Raw genomic sequence first — 18,281 nt, 5'->3', positions numbered from 1 at the left:
CTGGGCGGGGAGGGTGGCAGTGGCGGGGTCTGGATTTGAAGCGGGGTTGCATCCCGGGTTGTTGCAATGCAGACTGTGCTGTGCACTGGACGAAGGGTAGAGAGGTCGGGACTGGGAAGCCAGGGGAAGGAGCGTATTTGAGAGCAGAGTGCTGGCTGCGGCTGGGCACAGGCAGGGCTGTGACAGCTGTCCCCGGGACCCCCAGAGGCAATAGGAGAGAGGGGAGCCAAAGATAATCTGACGCCACAACCTGGGACCTGAGATGCAGGTAACACTGCTCTGAGAAAACTGGGAGGCCTTGCTTCTGTTTCACGGGGGACACGGGGACTCAGCCCTGGGTGTCTCAGCCCGAGCCGTCCCCCCAAGCCACCCCTCTGACCCCCAGTTTCCGCAAGGAGCCCCCAGTTCGTACCCGATGTTGTTCCGGGTGCTTTGTATGTACAGAATCGTCACAGGCGCACAGCAACCTGGAAGTCCACCAGGGCGACCCCCATCTCGCGGATGTGAAGACCAAGGCTCCCCAAAGGATAAACCAACCACCCAAACTCACACAAGCAGGAAGGGGGTCCCGGGGCCCGTGCCCTGGACCCTCAGAGCCCCTGAATGGGGCGCCACACCAGGTGCCTCCGGCCCCCTCCCCGACCAGGTTTAATCTGATTCTCAAGCACCCACCAAGTGTCTGGCCCTGTGCCAGGAGGTGAGGCCACAAAGGCCCCAAGGGCTGACCACAGTCCACCTCCACTGAGAGGGGCTTGAGCCCACCTGGGTGCAGCCCATCTGCTGGGTCTCTGAGCCTGGCGTCCTGGGCTCAGGCACTGTTGTCTCCTGCACAGCCCCTGAGAAGCTCACAACCGGGCGTTAGCCTCACTGGACCCCTCTGCACCCCGCAGCCTGGACTTGTGCACCCTGCCAGGCGGGGCGGGGCGCCCCCGGCCCAGCCCCCCAGCCCAGCCCCCCGGCCCAGCCCCCGCCGCTGCCGACCCTCGCTTCCTGCCGCTGAGGGCTGTGCGCGGGCGGGGGAGGAGGCAGGACCTACAAAGCCGTCTGTGGCCCAGACGTGGGCCCCCGCACATTTCCGGGAGCGAGCCCCCGGCGGCTGGGTCACGGCTTGCAAAGTGTGAGACAGCGGGGGGCGCTCAGGAGTTCTCCAGTACAAGGCCGGCTCCCGCCGCGCTCCCCTTCGGCCAGGCCGACGGTCCCTTTTCTTGTTGGATCGAGTTTGAGAAATGCCCGCCCCTCCCTTGCGCGCGAGCCACCGCGCGGAGGCGAAGGCGGGTGCTGTTGCTAAGGCGACAGCGAGGTTGGGCTGAGTGGCTGCTGCGGCAACCAATAGCGTCCTGCTTGGGGCGGAGCCGGCTGGGTCGTTTGCGGCTGCGGCGGGGCGTGCAGGTTTGTGGACGCGGCGTTGGGGGAGGGGCGCGGGGGTCGTGGGGGGCACTGGGGGGCACTGGAGCCCTCGGAGCGGTGGGCGCCGGCCTTCGCCGGCGGGTCAGACCGCTTAGACTCTGCCCCCGAAGTTCCCGGCGGGCCTGAGCGGGGAGGGGCGGCGGGGCGAGGGTCACCGCCCGGCCTCGCTTGGGGACCTGCGGGCCCCTCCCGGCCGTGGGCCCTGGACGCCCCCGCTGCCGGCTGCAGCAGGTGATCCGTGGGGAGCCGGGAGGCCCTGGAACCGCAGCCCAGCGCCCAGCCGCGAGCCCTGGTCCCGGCGCGAGGTTAAGGGGCCGCGCGAGCTGGCCGTGCCGCGGCCGCCCCCTGTCCCCGACTCCCTGTGTTTTCCAGGCGCCGGGACGCGCTGGCCTGGCAGGCAGGTGTGATAAGCATGAAGGTCCTGTCCTTGGTGGTCGTGGTCGTCTGCTTGCTGGCGCCCCCGGCTCAGGCCAACAAGGTGAGGGGGCCGAGCCCGCCCGCCCCTCTGCACGCACCCTGGCCGTCCTCTGCGGGGTGTTGCCGGCAGGCCGGAGGGAGGCTGGAGGGGCCGGTGCAGAGCTGTCCTGTCCTGGTCCGAGAGACAGGTGGTGGACTTACAGCAGGCAGGTGCAGGGCAGGTGCCTAAGTTCCTTCCCCGGTTCCTGGTTCCTCGCACCTGCCCTTGCTCCGGGGTAAGACAGTGACTGCGTCTGCCACCCCTCTAGGGGAAATCCATCCCGTAAGGGTGCACACGTGCCCTGCAAGTAAAGGCTTGTGCAACTCAGGCTTTCTGTTACTGACCGGGACCCCCGTGAAGCGGTGGGGTCGGGGGGTACCTCCAGTCCTGTAGGGGCGGGTGACCTGGGGTGTAGGTGATCCACTTTCCCGAGTTAACCCCGCCTTTCCTCCCCCCTGGTCCTAGCCCAGGAGGTTGGAGGTGGAATTAGCCTAGAGCACAAAGGTGCACCCCACGTGGGGCCCCAGGCAGGGGGCTGCTGCCCGTCCTGCCACTTGTCCCCCGCGTCACCACACACAGAATGGCCACCCCCGGTAGCCCTCTGTGAGCGCAGCTGCCGGAGACCTGAAGCAGTCCTTGCTGGGCCTGGGGCTGGGGCGGGGTGCAGGAGTCAAGGCCTGGCCTGAGCCTGCGCCCAGGCGGGACCCTGCCTGCTCCAGTCGGCCCTTGTCTTGCAGAGCTCTGAAGATATCCGGTGCAAATGCATCTGCCCACCATACAGAAACATCAGCGGGCACATTTACAACCAGAATGTGTCGCAGAAGGACTGGTAAGGCTCCGCGTGCGCTGGCCCTGCTGGGGGGCTGGGTGGCCGTTAGGTCGTCGGACCTCTGGAGGGGAAGCTTGCTCTGCCAGCCCCGGGCGGAGCCTCGCACAGAAATGCCTGTCCTGGACCCGTTGTGGCTGTAACCCAGGTGTCTTGAGTTCCAGCAGGAGGGCGGGTCCTGGTAAAGAGGCGTGGATTCTGTGTCGGCTTTGAATTCGGGGCTTTATGGATGTGCGCACGATGGCAGTGGGGCAGGTGGGAGGGGCAGGTGTGCTGGCCGCCTCCCGTGGGTGCTCAGCGCTTCGGCAGAGCCGTCACGGCTGTCATTCCGGGCAGGTCTGCACAGCCTCGTTAGTGGGTGGACGCGTAGTGTCCACACTTGTGGAGGCTGCGGCCCAAAGAAAGAACGTAGCCTGTTCTCCCGGCGTCTGTACCCACTTCTGGGAGCCCCGCTTTTCGAAAGGGAGACATTTTCGGGAGTTTGTTCAGCTCAGCTCGGTGCAGGGAAGCTGTGACGCGTGGTCCTGCAGGGAATGGCTGAAGGCAGTAGAGACGGCCTGAGAGGGCAGCACCCGGGTCACGCGGTGCTTGGTGAGCTGCAGCCCCTGGGAGCCGGGCTTGTGGGCTTCTGTTACATTCTTTTTTTTTTTTTTAATAAAAGATTTTATTTTTTTCTTTTTTTGACAGGCAGAGTGGACAGTGAGAGAGAGACAGAGAGAAAAGTCTTCCTTTACCGTTGGTTCACCTCCAATGGCTGCTGCGGTTGGCGCGCTGCGGCCCGTGCACCGCGCTGATCCGATGGCAGGAGCCAGGTGCTTCTCCTGGTCTCCCATGGGGTGCAGGGCCCAAGCACTTGGGCCATCCTCCACTGCACTCCCTGGCCACAGCAGAGAGCTGGCCTGGAAGAGGGGCATCCAGGACAGGACCGGTGCCCCTACCGGGACTAGAACCCGGTGTGCCGGCGCCACAAGGCAGAGGATTAGCCTAGTGAGCCGCGGCGCCGGCCAATAAAAGATTTTATTTATTTATTTGAGAGGTAGAGTTACAGACAGTGAGAGTGAGAGACAGAGAGAAAAGTCTTCCTTCTGCTGGTTCACTCCCCAAATGGCTGCAACGGCTGGAGCTGTGCTGATCCAAAGCCAGGAGCTTCTTCCGGGTCTCCCACACAGGTGCAGGGGCCCAAGGACTTGGCCCATCCACCACTGCTTTCCCAGGCCATAGCAGAGAGCTGGATCGGAACTAGAACCGCCGGGACTTGAACCTGCACCCATCTGGGATGCTGGCACTGCAGGTGGAGGATTAGCCTGTGCCACGGCGCCCCCCCCCCCCCCTTACGTTCTGCATGGTTTCCTGGTGTGGTTTTGGGGCTGGTGGATCATGCTACAGGGAAACAGACCACGCGTGGGCCGAGGGAGCTGGGAAGCCCCGTGCTCGCAGGGATCCGAGCAGACGTGTGAGGTCGTTGTCAAAGGGATTAGCCTCCAGCGGCAGATCTGGGTCAGCACTGTGGTTGCTCAGCCTGTGTTAGACGGCCAGGCACGCTCTGGGGAAGTAACACGTTCCTAGTACCACCCGGCCCCATGTTCTGATTCAGCAGGCCTGGGGGAGTGGGGCAGTAGCCTGTTAGAAAGTCACTTAGTTGCCAATGAAGCCCTTGACCCAACACAGCATCTGGGAGCTTTGAAGCCAGCGGAACGTGTCCAGCTCTGAGAAATGGAGATGCAGGGCCTCCAGAGCCAGCCTCCCTGGCCGCGGGTCGGGCTTTGCCGCCCGGTCACAGTGTGAGCGGCTTGATAGCCAGTGTGCTCTGATCTCCTTATGTGGGGGAGGGCGGCTGGATTTTGAGCATGCATGTTTGTGCCTGTGCGCACGCATGGAAGCAAATGCGCATGCTCCCCGGCTTCCAGCGAGGTTGTGGCCCCTGGGCCTCTTACAGCCTGGACGTGTCGTTCGCTGAAAATGCGGTGGACACGCGTAACCCACACTGCACCCTGCTTAGCGGGGCAGCCCAGCACCCGGCGGCCTGTGAGTTGCTCGCCCTCACCCTGGCGGGGCTGCCTGGGAGCCGTGGCTCCCGCCCCTGCCCTCCCGAAGGAGAGACGGTCACAGGGCATGTTGCTAGTCTGGAGAAAGCGCAAAGTTCAAAGCTGGAAGTATACTTCTGTGCGGTCATAAAGATGGGAAATCAAAAGTCAAACCAAGCAAGTCCAGGCCGTGTGCACGGCCCCTGATGCGTGGTGAGTGCTGCACAAACACCAGCCACTGTGTTACTACAGCCTGTCAGCTGGTGGCGGCACGGTTATTGTCAAGCTCACCCCAGGGCCCAGGAAAGCAGCGGCTGCTCCCAGAGCACCATGCGGGTTCCCGCTGCTTCTGTCTGTCCCGGAGGACTCACGGTGCACGGAGACCTGAAGACCTGGGCACCTAGCGGCTCCCTGGGGCTCATGGTTGCCACTCAGCTGGCACAGGGAATGGTTGGAAGGGCTGGCATGTCCCACTCCCCTGTGCATGCACCTGTGGCTGTCATAGCATTGTCGCTGGCTTGGAGAGAGGCTGGCCTGACAACCCCAGCATGGTGGCCACACCCTGTGTATCCCTTCCAGGCCGGACCTCATCCCCTGCTTCCCCTTAGAGGCCCAAATGCGGGGGCTGCCTGATGGACAGGCCCGCATCAGGAACCTCAAGGTGGTCCCACTAGGGGTGATGATGGGTGGTGAGGCTCCAAGACTCCCGGAGCCAGCAGGGCTCCCCAGGCCTGGGAGTCCTGTGCTTGCCTAGGGCCCCATAGGGGTAGGTGGGGCCTCCATACTGATCTTAGCATCTCAGTACCGGGGCCACTGGGCCTCTTTGGGTTTTCAGGCCATGGTCCCTTGCAAGACAGCACTGGCCCCTTCCCCCTGGGAGTGTGGAGTGAAACCAGAAGCTGCAGAGCCGCAATCCTGGGGAGCATGGCCAAGCCCCGGTGGCCCTGTGTTGCTGGTATCCTGCCATCTAGTGTTGAGAATTTATAACTACAGGTGTGGAGGGAGACAAACCGCTTACTGCTTTTGCCCAGTTGTGGGTCTGGAGAGACACGTGTTAGAGACAGTCCCAGCACGGGAAGGAGCTTTATAACTTGGCAGTTCATCCCCTTTCTAGCTTGTTAAAGTCGACCCCTCCATGGGGCTGGCATTGTGGCGCAGTGGGTTAAGCCGCCGCTTGCAATGCCAGCATACTATATAAGACCCGTTCAAATCCCGGCTGGTCTGCTTCTGACCCAGCTCCCTGCTAATGTGACTGGGAAAGCAGCAGAAGACGGCCCGCCACCCACACAGGAGACCTGGAGGGGCTTCCAGGCTCCTGGCTTCAGCCTGGCCCAGCTGCAGCCGTTGTGGCCATTTGGGGAGTGAACCAGCAGATGGAAGATCTCTCTCTCTCTCGCTGTCTCTGAGTCACTCTGCCTTTGGAATAAATACATTTTTTTTTTAAAGTTTTTATTTGAAAGGCTGTTGGGATGCAGCTTGGCGTGACGGCAGCCGTCTTGCCCCTGGGTGACCTGGAGTCACCAGGCACTGTGGGGAAACCACATCTCCAAGAGCACCTGCCTGCACCCTCTGAAGCACTTACCCGAGTGTGTCTTAGGAAAGTTATGGTTTCCAGGAAAAGTCCAAGGGATTTTTTCTTTAAACATTTATTTTATTTATTTGAAAGGCAGTGTAACAGAGAGAGAGGGAAAGACAGATCTTCCACTGGCTGGTTTACTCACTAAATGGCCGCAACAGCCAGCGCTGGGCCAGGTCAAAGCCAGAGGTCTGGAGCTCTGTCCAGGTCCCCCTCGCAGGTGCAGGGGCCCAAGGACTTGGGCCATCTCCTGCTGCTTTCCCAGGCCACAGCGGTGAGCTGGATGGGAAGTGGAGCAGCCGGGACTAGAAATGAGCACTCCTGTGGGATGGCGGCATCACAGGTGGCAGCTTCACCAGCTGTGCCACAGATCTGGCCCCTAATATTAAAGATGAAATAAAATGGACTCCTCTACAAACAGAATCTGCCGAGGAAACATAAACGTGTGAAAGACAAAACCAGATTCCGCCCCCCCCCCCGCCCTCCTGCACGGAGGCCCGTGCCACCCCGCAGGGCACAGCTTGAAAGGCGTGGGGCAAGGTCGGCCTGTGGGGTTCAGTGCGTGCCCTGCATTCAGAGTAGGAGGAGGGACTGGGAATTGACCAGCTCCTGTTTCTCTTTAGCCCGCCTCCCTTCCTGTCTGCCCCTCCCACCTTAGGACAACACAGATCCCCAGAGCCAGTGAAGGGAGACCCCCAGGAGGGTCCCACTGGCTCCTGGGAGAGCCGGAGACTCAGAAATGTTTCCGCTCCATCTTCCTGTCTCCTGACCCCGGGGAGCTTTCCCCTGGGAGAAACGGAACGGAAGAATGGGTTGGCGCTTCCCAGCTGCCCCACCACCATCCTCACACTGTGGCCTGGTGGGGAGCCTGCTGACACCGCTCCCCTCCTGCCACAGCGCCCACCTGAGTCACCTTCCAATCCTAGGGCCTGCTGGGCCTGGGGCTGGGGCGTGGCTGGAGGGGTCAGGAGTTCGGTGAGAGAGGTGACAGGTAGAGCAGGTCAGTTCACCTGACGGTTAGAGCTGGGGACTGATGGGACCAGGCTTCTGCGTTGGTGAGGTCCCTTGGCTGCCGCGTGAAGGTGGCATTGGCTGGGGCAAACCGGAGGTGGGCGAGTGGCAGGAGCTTGGTCGGCTGTCCCCAGGGAGAGCTGGTGCGGGCCTCCATTGAGACTCACTGTGGGTGAGAGGCATCCCCGGGTTTGACCGGTCAGCAGAGGGGTGCTCTGCCCTTGGGGACCCAGCCGCTGAGACTGTGTGGGACTAGGGACTTGATGGTGACGGGGGTGGGCATGGGGTTTGTGTTCCCTTTGGGACCCTCAGGTTGGACCCCACAGGCCACTGGACTTATGTGAGGGTCAGCTCAGGAGGGCAGAGGGGCCTGGCAAGATTGTGAGCTGAGCCCCACCCGCCTCTGAGCTGGAGCTCCAGGCGCCCACTGGCGAAAGCTTGGCGGGAGGGGAGCTGATGGCCGGGGTGGGGGGTTGGACTGTGGGCTTCTGTGTGGCGCTTTGGAACCCCCTGCCCTCCCTGGAAGCAGCCTCACCTGGGCCGGCCCCTGCCCCGGCTCCCCACCGCCCACCCCACGGCCCTGTATCTGTGTTGTAGCAACTGCCTACACGTGGTGGAACCCATGCCGGTGCCAGGCCATGACGTGGAGGCCTACTGCCTGCTGTGCGAGTGCAAGTACGAGGAGCGCAGCACCACCACCATCAAGGTAGCCCTGGGCCCTGGCCTGCACCCCCCTCCCCAGCCCTGGTGCACCTGCACCAGGGTCATGCTTTCTTCTGGAACGTTCCCAGACTGCTCTGCGTGGCTTCCAGGCTGGTCTGGTACAGACACAGGGACCCACTTCCTACACCCGGAGCCAACTCCCTCCTTGCAGTGAGCACCGAGAGCCTGGGGGTGGGGGAGGAGGCTCCCTCTTCCCACCATCCCTTCCGCCCCCTCTTTTGGGTGCCTGGGCATGGTGAGACCAGCCTCCACCACCCCCACCCCGAGCTCCCCATTTAATCCGAGCTGTGGACCGGGCCTGCCAGGGCCGGGGCCTGGGCTGGGGGCTAGGCCAGGGCTGCAGCTGCTTCCTTTTGTGTTCTCTCGAACCTTCTTCTCATGGATCCTTTGGGTGAATTCAGGAGAGCAGCAACAGGCAGGCTGACCACAAGCTCCTCGTCCATTCCTCCGCCTCTCACAGAGGCCGTGACCTTGCCCTAGCAGAGGCTCAGGCTGCCCTGGCGCCCTGCAGTGCCTCTGTCCAGGCCAGGTGCTGCCCGCTGGTTGCTGACAAGCCCTTTCTCCTCCGTTTGTTCACTGCTTTCTGCTTGCTCTGGGAGTAGCATCAGAAAGTAACTGGTATGCGTGGATGCGCTGCCGAGTCCTCTGTGGGCTTGTCCTCTGGAGGCCTGTGGTGGAGAGCTGGTCTTCCCTGCTGTCCCGCCCTGCCTGCTCCAGGGAGCCACGCCCCCTGCCCCTGGCTGTCGCCTGCCCTGTACTCTCCACACAGGTGGGGAGCAGCTGTGTGTCCCCTGCCCTGCGCCCTGCCGCCTCCCCCACCCCTGCAGCTGTCTATCCACTCTGCACTTGCTCCAGCAGCCCCACCCTCGGGGGCAGACACCAGAGCCCTTCAATTCAATTCACAGACGATGTCACCTCTCCCTGCTGGGCAGGGAAGTGGCTTCCTAATCACCCAGGCCTCCCTCTCCCCCCAGCGCAGCCCCCGTGCACCTGGGGTACACACTGAGCTCTGATAGTTCACCCTGCCCTAACCAAGGAGGAAGTTGGTCCAGTTGAACTTGGCTGTCGGCCAAGCTGGGTACCTGCACCTTCTCAGGTGAATACAGCCCCTTCCCCCAGGGGCTCGTGGAGTGGTTCCAGCAACTGGGGTGCAGCACCGACACCATCACACACGTGGCCGATTGCTCAGAGGGCCCCTGCGATGCCCAGAGCACCTCAGACATTGAACTTGTCCTGTTGGATGGGTCTTTGCTGTTAGGCAGCCTGCGGGGCGCTGTGCACACGAGAGGTGGGGGATGTCCTGCCGCCGTGGCCTCAGCCGTCGCGCGCCGTCTCTTGTTCAGCCTGGCAGCTGCCCTCCCACAGGCCGTGGGCCTGGCAGCCCAGACCCCCACTTCCTGGCCCGTGTTTCCCCAGCTGCTTCCTCCCGCTTTGTCCTAGTTCCTGATGGCTTCCAGCGTTCCCCGCCGTGAGCCCCCAGCTGTCAGGCTGCGGGCTTCTTCCTTTGCCATCTTCCTGTTGCCCTGGGGGCTGCCATGTGCTCGCTGTTCTTGGGGACCCCCCCTCCACTAGGCACCCTTCCCCTCCAGGCCCACGTCGCCTGCCAGTCCTTCCTCAGGGCGGCACTGGGGTCGCTGCCAGCAGGACACAGGTGCATGCGCTGGCAAGGACTCCCGGGTCTCCTCCCCAGGTCATCATCGTCATCTACCTGTCCGTGGTGGGAGCCCTGCTGCTCTACATGGCCTTCCTGATGCTGGTGGACCCTCTGATCCGAAAGCCGGACGCATACACCGAGCAGCTGCACAATGAGGAGGAGAACGAGGTACCGTGGTGCCCCGGGCTGCAGTCCGTGGGCCACCCCCGTAGTCCTGGGTCCCCCACATCACCCCAGCTCAGCTGGCCCTGAGTTTTCTGGATGGCCGACGGCAGGCAGTAGCACTGCACAAACAGGGAGCCGGGTCTTCCTGTTAGGCGGGCAGACAGGCAGGGTGTCCTGCCTGCCCAGACCCCGGGGGCAGGTGGCGGTGGACTTCCGGTTGTGGGTTCAGTGATTGCACAAACATTGCGCTCCTGCTCGAGGCAAACACAGCCTCAGGGTCTTGAGGGCTGAGGAGGAGCCAGGTAGTTACTGGGGGTCTTGAGGGCTGAGGAGGAGCCAGGTAAGTACGGGGGGGGGGGGGTGCTGAGGAGGAGCCAGGCAAGTGGGGAGGGTGCATCGCCATGGGAACGTCAAGACGTCTGAGCATTGCGCGGCGCAGGCAGGTGAGCAGTGAGCAGGAGTAGTGATGGACAGAGCTGGCCAGTGAGCTCATCAGAGGCCTCAAATGTCGAGCCCCAGGCTTCTGGCTTTGTTTCACAAAGAAGGGAGAGACCCGGCCACTCCAGACAGCCTGCAGGCCCCGCTGGAGTGCAGACGAGGCCGGGCAGCTGGTGGGGCTCACCCCGGGGCCCAGCACAACTCATGTTGTTTCCCACCCTCCCCCATCATCCTGCCCAACAGTTGTGGATGGCGCGGCCAGGAGCCCCAAGCTGGGGCAGGAGGAGGGCCCTGGCGGAGTCCTTTGTGGCCGGGGAGGGCTGCGAAGGGCAGCTTGCTCTCAGATGCCTGGGGGCCCCTGGACAGTGGCAGCCTCCCAGCCCCCCACGCCTCCACCCTCCTGCTCCCATCCACGCTCACAGCAGCTGGCTGGGCACGTGAGACAGCCATGGTGCGGGTCTGAGGCAGGGCGGGCTCACCTCCGCATCCCCCTTGGGGGACACACTGTGTCCCTGGGCTCTGTCCCAAGGGCCCCACCGCTGGAGGAAGCAGAGAGCAAGCTCGCATGTGTCCAGGGTTTTGTAGGGGAGAGCCTGGCCTCACGGGGACCAGCAGGACCCTTGGTAGGTGTCAAGGGGAGAGACTTCCTGCCGACCACGTGTGAGGTGGTGAGCTGGCCATCACTAGAGGTAAGCAGGCCTAGGCTGCGCTGGCCCTGGGCAGTCAGAGTTCAGATCTTTAGTGGAGATGAGAAAGAGCATGTGCCCCACCATAGAGGACCCAGGGGCTCAGGCCTGTGCGCATGTGCACACTGTGTGTGTGTGCACGCATATGCAGCCTCCGTGTGTCTGTGTGTGTGTGTGTGTGCACGCATATGAAGTGGCCATGTGTCTGGGCCGGCGGGAGCAGGGGCCAAGGGCAGGGGAGGGAGGGAGGCCCTGCTGCCTCCCTGGGAGCGTGCCTGGGCCCTTCCCAGTCTGTCCCCAGCCTCCTGCTGACATCAGTTCGGCCAAGAGGTAGAGCAGAGGGTGTGAGCCTGGCCCCAGGAGCCGGGCCCTGCAGGCGGTGGCATTGGCAGTTGGGTGGTCTGCATCCGAGAGGAAAGCTCGCCTGCCTACCTGGTTATTAATGTGGAGTAATAGCAGCTCGGATAGGGGAGGGGCGTCGGGAACAAGCGCGCGGCGATTAGGGCGCTGTGCTAATTGCAGCCCTGGCTGGGGGCTTCATTGAGAGCGATGATTACAAGCCCATGCTGCCATTTCGCTGGAATGCGTGGCTCTTGGGCACGGCCTCGTGGCTCCTGGCGTCCTGGGTGTGGAGCCAGCAGGAGGGCAACCTGACGTCTCCGCGGCTCAGCCTGAGCCTCCCTTCCCCTCGCGGGGCCTGGGGCGCTCCCCACCTGGAGTCTGACTGTGGGAGGGGCCCTGGGGAGAAAGGAGGGGTTGGATGCTCAGGCAGAAGCAGAAACACCCAGAGGGTTTGGCTCAGTAGGCGGGAGGGTTACGGGGTGAGGGCACTGTCCAGCATGCAGTGGGTGCCTGTGAAGGCCATCCCGGGCAGACCCGAGCAGCGCTGGCGACCCCAGGCTCCATGCTCAGACACCCTCACCTCCCACCCCAGGGGCATGAAAGGTCTCTTGGAGAGCCTGACCTGACATGCAGCTGGCCTTGGAGGGTCCCACGCTTGTATGGGGGCAGAGGAAGGGCTGTCTGGGTCTCATCTGTCCACCGCTGGCCCCCAGGGTTGTCTGGGCTACGGGGCTTGCATGTGGACTTGACACGGACTTTGCTGGGCTTCAGCCCCGATTCAGCTGTCCATCACTCAGGGACCTGGGGGTCCTTCCTGTGTTAGCCTGATGGGCTAGGCTTCCTGGCAGGGGCGACTCCCGAGCGATGTGTGCCAGCTGGCTGTCAGGGTGAGCGGGCCCTGGTCTTTGTTTGTTTAATATAAAGACTTAGTTATTTGAAAGAGTTAAGCAGAGAGAGGGAAAGAGAGAGAGGTTGTCCATCTGCTGGTTCACTCCCCGGATGGCTGCAACGGAGCCAGGAGCTTCTTCTGGGTCTCCTACGTGGGTGCAGGGACCCAAGCACTTGGGCCATCTTTTGCTGCTTTTCCCAGGCACATTAGCAGAGAGCTGGATTGGAAGTGGAGCAGCCGGGACTCGATCTGGTGCCCATATGGGATGCAGTCATTGCAGGCAGCTGCTTGACCCACTATGCCGCAGCGCTGGCCCCAGGCCCTGATCTTTACAAAACGCATGACCCCAGTTGGCAGGCGAGCAACAGTCTACTGGCCCACCCCTCTGAGCATGCATGGGAAAGGGGGCCCTGGGGAAGGGGCAAGGACACCTGGGCCGGCAGGATTCAGCCTGCACCCCAAGAGGAAGAAAGGACGTGGCCTCCCAGGCTTCCCCGGGGCTCAGCCAGGCCTGTACTACTTGGCAACCTTAAGAGAACCCAGGGTCAGTGTTGCTGTGCAGTGGGTAAAGCCGCCACCTGCGATGCTGGCCTCCCATACCGGAGCATCTGTTTGTGTCCTGGCTGCTCCGCTTCTGATCCAGCTCCCTGCTAATGCATCTGGGAAGGCAACAGAGGGTGACCCGAGTGCTTGGGTCCCTTCACCCACATGGGAGGCCCAGATGGAGTTCAGACTCCTGGCTTTGGCCTGGCCCAGCGCTGGCTGTTGTGGCCATTTGGGGAATGAACCAGCAGATGGAAGACCTCTGTCTCCATCTCTCTGTCTCTGTCACTCTGCCTTTTAAGTCGTCTCTTTTGCAAAAGAGAGCCCTATAGGCTCCCAGGCTTCCAGGCCTGGCCCTTCTCTGCTCCCCGAGTCAGGGACCAGGCCCAGTGGGATGCAGACGTCAGAGCACCTCTGGGCTTGCGGGCCTCCTGGCCCCAGCCCCCAGCCCCTAAAGCCAAGAGCTGCCCTGCCCCAGGGCTGGAGGCCTGGAAGAGGAAGGGGCAGCTGCCCCGCCAACTGAGCGGGGTCCGTGGGGGGGGATGAAAGCGTGCCGCGTTTGCTTTGAACGGCCTGGCAGCGCCTCCGTGCGCCTGGCTGCGGGCGCGGCCTCCTGGGATTCCAGCGGCATTAGGCCTAATCCCCAGGCTCAGACAACCTTTGAAAGGAGGAAGCGGGCCTGTTTGCGAGGACAGAAACAGCAAACAGAGCTGTGTCAGATGTGCAGGGCTGGCCCTCTTTGAAGAGACGAGTAAGGGTTCCTGTGAGGCTCTGTGCGCCTCAGCTGCTCCCAGCGCGGCCCCTGGCCTCGGAAGGGGTCCTCGGGTTCTCAGCCCAGCCGGCCCCGCGGGGGAGGGGCGAGCAGGACATCGAGGCAGGGTGGTGATGCTGACGAGGGTGGGCGGTAGTAGGACTGGGGGAAGGAGCCACAAGTCCCCAGCCGCTGGGGATGGGCAGGCAGCTGTGTGCCAGGCACCAACGGTGACACATGGAACACATGGAGAGGGCTCAGGACCGTGAGGGCAGCCAAGTGGCCTCCATCCCATGAGGACAGGCGTGGGAGTCAACAGACGTTTCTAGAACATCCTTAGGGGCAGCCACTCCCGGTCGTCGAGAGCGGGGCTTGGGACCCCTCCTGCTGCGTCGGGGGCCCAGCTCGGTCCCTCACCAGCCCGGGAGCTAAGCTTTTGCTTGGCCCATCTAACTCCGGAGTAGACGGAGCGGCTGCGTGAGCACCCCCCAGTGCATGTTCATCCCTCATGGTCTGGCCTGAGCGCATGAGGGTGGCGGTTGCTGGAGGGAGGCTGTGGGCCCTATTGCAGAGCCCTGGAGTGCAGCCACCGCTAGGAGTGGGGGGTGCTGAGCCCTGCACTGCAGCCCAACCCCTAGTCCCCGGAGTGCCTGCTGTGAGTGCTGTACCTGTGGTCGCCAGGCCAGGCTCTGGAGCAGCGTGATCTGATCTGGTGGGGAGGTGACTGATGGCAGCCCTGTGCGCCACGCGCAGGTGCAGCGGTGAGGGTCGGGGTGAGCCCTGGGAAATGGAGAGCGGCTGTGTGTGAGGGCCATCGCCTGCCCGCCTGGCCCTGCTCTCCTGCCCAGGATTGGAGAAGGTGAGGGAGGGGAAGCGGAAGAGGGACACCTCCATCTACTTGTCCTCAGAACCCCGGCTCTGGCGGGCTGGCTGCAGAGGGTCCCCTTGGGCTGCTTTGATGGGCTCAGGCTTGGCCACACAGGTGTTGGGGCCCGCCCAGGGCTGGGGAGGAGGCCGTGCCTGGGGCCCCAGTCCCTGGTCCCTCCCATGCACTTTGCTCCCGCTCAGACCTGGGGGGCAGTCCTGGCCCACTTGTTTTGTTTGGCCCTGTTGGCTCTCGCCTGGGTGAAACCAGCCAGCAGAGGGCGCTACAGAGCAGACAGGTGCGCGTCCCACTCCGCCCCGTGCTGCTGTGCGGCCTTGGCCCGCGAGACCCCTGATCTGGCAGAGCATGGGTTCCCTCATGTGTGAGATGAGAATGAAGCCGCCCACGTGCCGGAACAGAGAGGCAGTCGTGACCCACGCAGCGCCCAGCAGAGGGCCCGCCCCTCGGCGCCGCTAGTCAGCTCCTCTGGGGCCTCCTCCTCCTCCTCCTCTCCTGTCCCCTGCACCACCTGGAGATCCAGCCTCAGCGGGGGTGGGGGATCGGGAGTGGAGTCGGCACTGAGGGACGGGCACAGCTGGGCCGTCTCTGGGACAGATGCCGTCTCCGGCAGCAGCCTCCCGCGCAGGGCTGTGCATGAGGGGGACAGCCGAGGCTGTGCCGAGGGGCGAGTCCTTAATGGCTGCCCTTGGTTCCCCCCAGCTCCACTCTGCGAGACGCCGTCCCAGGGTACAGAGGGCTCATGGAGGGAATGCCTGGTGCCTGCACCCCTCACTGAGGCCCCAGAATCAGGACTGGCGCTGAGGGGCCCCCGTGGCCCTCAGAGCCGGGATGGCTGGGCCTCAAGGCCCACCCGCAGCACTGCACACGTCCAGGTGGCCCGGCGGGACTCGGGGTGGGCTCGGGAGGTGCTGCCGCCGCCATGGACATTTTCCCAAGGCAGTGTGGCAGCCTGCCGACTTCCTGACCCGGCCGGGACTTGGTCGTTGGTGCTGCCGTGACCGGGTGCCGGGTGTGCCGGAGCCTTCCCGCTCTGTGTCCCGTAAAGGAGACGCTGTTTCCACCTCCATCTTGGGATAGGGAAGTGGGTTCCGGGAAGGTGGTGACTGGCCCTGGGTCCCCTGTCCAGCAGGGGTCAGAGCCAGGGCTGCTTGACCCCAGCCTCGTCTCAACCACTGTGCTGAGCTGCCTGGGGCGGGGGGTGGGGGAGGAGCAAGTGTCTCTTAAGCTCCTGCCACTGACAGCCAAGGTACGGGGGCTCCAGGATGTCTGAGGAGTGGACCTGAGAGAGGGTTATCCTGTTGCAGAGCAGTTGGCAATCCTGTGTTTCCAGAGGTTGTGTCTCCGTGAGCCTTCTGAAGCTCTGCCCGTTAGTTAACTGCCCTGCCCGGCACGCAATCAGCAGCCCGTGTTTTTTGGATCACAGCCCGTTAGGTCCTGAAATGAATTTTCTGAGTCAGGATCAGGGTTTTTAAAAAGTGACTTGGGAGAGAGCACAGGACAGGAGGCTGCCTCGTGCCGAGTGTGTGTGGCCTGGGTATCGGGTGCGTGCCATTCCTGCTGACTGCATTTATGAAGTTCAAGTTCGGGGAGATGAAGTGCCTTGGCGAGTGCCGCACAGCTGAGAGGCTGAGGCCTCGCCTCCTTCCAGCTCCCACGGTGGGCCTGCGGGTACCACGCGTGGGCCCAGGGGAGTCTGAGGCCACAAGGGGCAGGCGCTCCCCTCGTCCCGGTGTAGAACCCAGGAGTCCTGCTGCGGGCTCGGTGCGCCCCCTGCCTGACGCTGCCGGCACCTGCTTCTCCAGCATTGCCCGATCCCGCAGCCTGGCAGAGGCCTTCTTGGGTCCCCCGGCTTCCCCATCTCCCTCACCCTGGAGTGAGCGGTCACAGGAATTACCTGGCGCTCCCCGCCGCCTCGCCTCTGGCCACCTCTGCAGCGCCAGCTTGCTCTGTGTCCTCCTTCCCCTCCCCCACGCACCCCTCCCGGCCGCGCAGCCTGGCAGGTGTGTGGCGACAGAAGCTGCGCCAGCTCGGGGCATTAGAAGCAAAGTTGCATTTACTGGGCGGCTCCGGGCTTAGAGGGGCATGCTAATCCCTTAAGAGACGTATGGCAGGAGATGAGAGGCAGGGAGAGCCAGGGAGGAAATCCCCACGGGGGTGGGCCTGGCCCTCGGCTCTAATTCCCCCCAAAGATCAGGTTCGGGTCCTGCAGGAAACGCAGGTGCTAATTAGGGGGGGATGCCGTCGACGACAGAAGCAGGTCTGAGAGCAAAGGGGAAGGGGGGAGCCTCTGCCGGGAGGCAGCGGGGCCAGGGGAAGGGGCCGAGCCAGACCGGGCCCTGAAATGCAAGTGCCGAAGTCCAGCTCCCTGCCAGACCCCCTGAGCAAGTGCCCCCCACCGGAGCAGGTCCTGTAGCCCCTCCCCCCTGGGCAGTGGCAGGCAGGGCCGTTCCCCAGCCCTGGGGGCCACGAGGGCGCATCTGCCAACAGCCAGTGGCACGGAGTCCGTTGCTGTCAGGTGGAAGCAGGCGTGCAGCATGTGGGCCGGGGCCTGGCAGTGCCGTAGGAACAGGGCCTCTCCTGACCCTCGGTCAGGTCCTCAGGGGACCCCTTCTTTCCTACTGCAGGACGCTCGCTCGCCAGCTGCAGCGGCCGCGTCCCTCGGGGGCCCCCGGGCAAACACGGTGCTGGAGCGCGTGGAAGGGGCCCAGCAGCGGTGGAAGCTGCAGGTGCAGGAGCAGCGGAAGACGGTGTTCGATCGGCACAAGATGCTCAGCTAGGAGGGCCGCGGGCGGCTCCGGGACGTGAGGCCGTGCCGTCCGCTGCTGCGGCCGCGGCCCAGACCGGTCCTCCCCCGGCTTCCCTCCGCCAGCCCGTGGCGTTCTCCTCCTCCTCCCCCCTCTCTTTAGAAATGTGGTGCTCAGCCATCTCGACTGGGGTCTCCTTGGGTCTTTGGGGTTGAGGGGAGGGGGCAGACAGGCTGGAAGTGCGTGGACACCTTGGCACTGGCCTCGGGCTGGATGGACGTGCTCCTTGCCACCTTTCCAGCTCTGAGTCCTGCGAATGCGATGGCTTCAGAAGGCGCTGGGGCAGCCAGGACTCAGGATTGGAGGAAGGTGGCCCGCATTCCGCCAGCACTCCCTCCTGCCCTGTCCCATCTCTCCCTCCCTTGCAGCCCTCAGGAGTGGCCCTGACCCCGCTGGGGCCTCCAGGGCACTCCTAGGGGCTTGGGCCCCCTCCCCCATGCCGCTGTTGCACGGTGCACGGCAGTGCCCATGTATTCCTGCCCAGTCTGCCACCTGCCCCCACCTGCCCCCAGTGCCTGCCCTGGCCGAGCCACACGGTTGCTAGGACCACGGGGCACAGGAGGCTCACGTCCCTGAGTTGTACTGGACCAATGCATGGAGAGAAATGTCTATCTCTCACCGTCTTGGAGCTGTCTGTGAATGAAGGAAGCCATCATTAAAGCGTTGATTTCTCTCCCCCTCTCTCTTTCTGTGGAGAGTTCCCTGGGCACCCTGGGAAGGGTGGTGTCCGGAGAGGGGCCGGAGAGCAGGGGCCAGGCCTGCAGGTGCTGCTGTTAAAGGTTCTTGACTGCATGGAGCAGGCTGGGATGCTCCCTGTCCCCCCCCCCCCCCCCCACCGCGGGAGATGCCTCAAGACTTCACAGGTGCCTGATGTGCCCCTGCCATCCCACGGACACGGGCAGTGGTGCTCACTGCACAACCCACGGGAGCCAGCTGCCCGGGAGGGGCCGGGCCCAGGAGCCCAGTGCTGAGTGGGCTCCACCCCAGGGTGTGCCGGGTAGGGGCACATCCAGACCCCTCCAGAAACGAGGCTCTGATCTGTCCTTAAGGGTCAGCCAGATAACAGGCACCGAGACACCTGCGGAGCCCCCGCCGGGGC

At 63.7% G+C, this 18,281-nt stretch overlaps 1 protein-coding gene across 1 annotated transcript; it reads left to right on the top strand.

Moving 5' to 3' along the window:
- The first annotated feature begins 1,351 nt into the window (after positions 1 to 1,351).
- Positions 1,352 to 17,863, top strand: TMEM9 (transmembrane protein 9). The gene is made up of 6 exons (XM_062211575.1): positions 1,352 to 1,389; positions 1,780 to 1,885; positions 2,602 to 2,693; positions 7,899 to 8,007; positions 9,715 to 9,846; positions 17,003 to 17,863. The coding sequence occupies exons 2-6, from the start codon at positions 1,820 to 1,822 to the stop codon at positions 17,153 to 17,155; spliced, it is 552 nt and encodes a 183-aa protein (XP_062067559.1). The 5' UTR covers positions 1,352 to 1,389; positions 1,780 to 1,819; the 3' UTR covers positions 17,156 to 17,863.
- Positions 17,864 to 18,281: the final 418 nt, after the last annotated feature.

This window comes from Lepus europaeus, chromosome 14 (genome assembly GCF_033115175.1).
Source record: "Lepus europaeus isolate LE1 chromosome 14, mLepTim1.pri, whole genome shotgun sequence".
NCBI lineage: Eukaryota > Metazoa > Chordata > Mammalia > Lagomorpha > Leporidae > Lepus > Lepus europaeus.
This window is presented reverse-complemented; position numbering and strand designations above follow the sequence as displayed.

What these genes read in the sequence shown, in the direction of transcription:
- TMEM9 (XM_062211575.1), top strand. Translation starts at nt 1,820, where the DNA reads ATGAAGGTCCTGTCCTTGGTGGTCGTGGTCGTCTGCTTGCTGGCGCCC. An exon ending in AATGTGTCGCAGAAGGACTG is followed by an intron (nt 2,694 to 7,898) that starts GTAAGGCTCCGC and finishes TCTGTGTTGTAG; the next exon opens with CAACTGCCTACACGTGGTGG. An exon ending in ACAATGAGGAGGAGAACGAG is followed by an intron (nt 9,847 to 17,002) that starts GTACCGTGGTGC and finishes TTCCTACTGCAG; the next exon opens with GACGCTCGCTCGCCAGCTGC.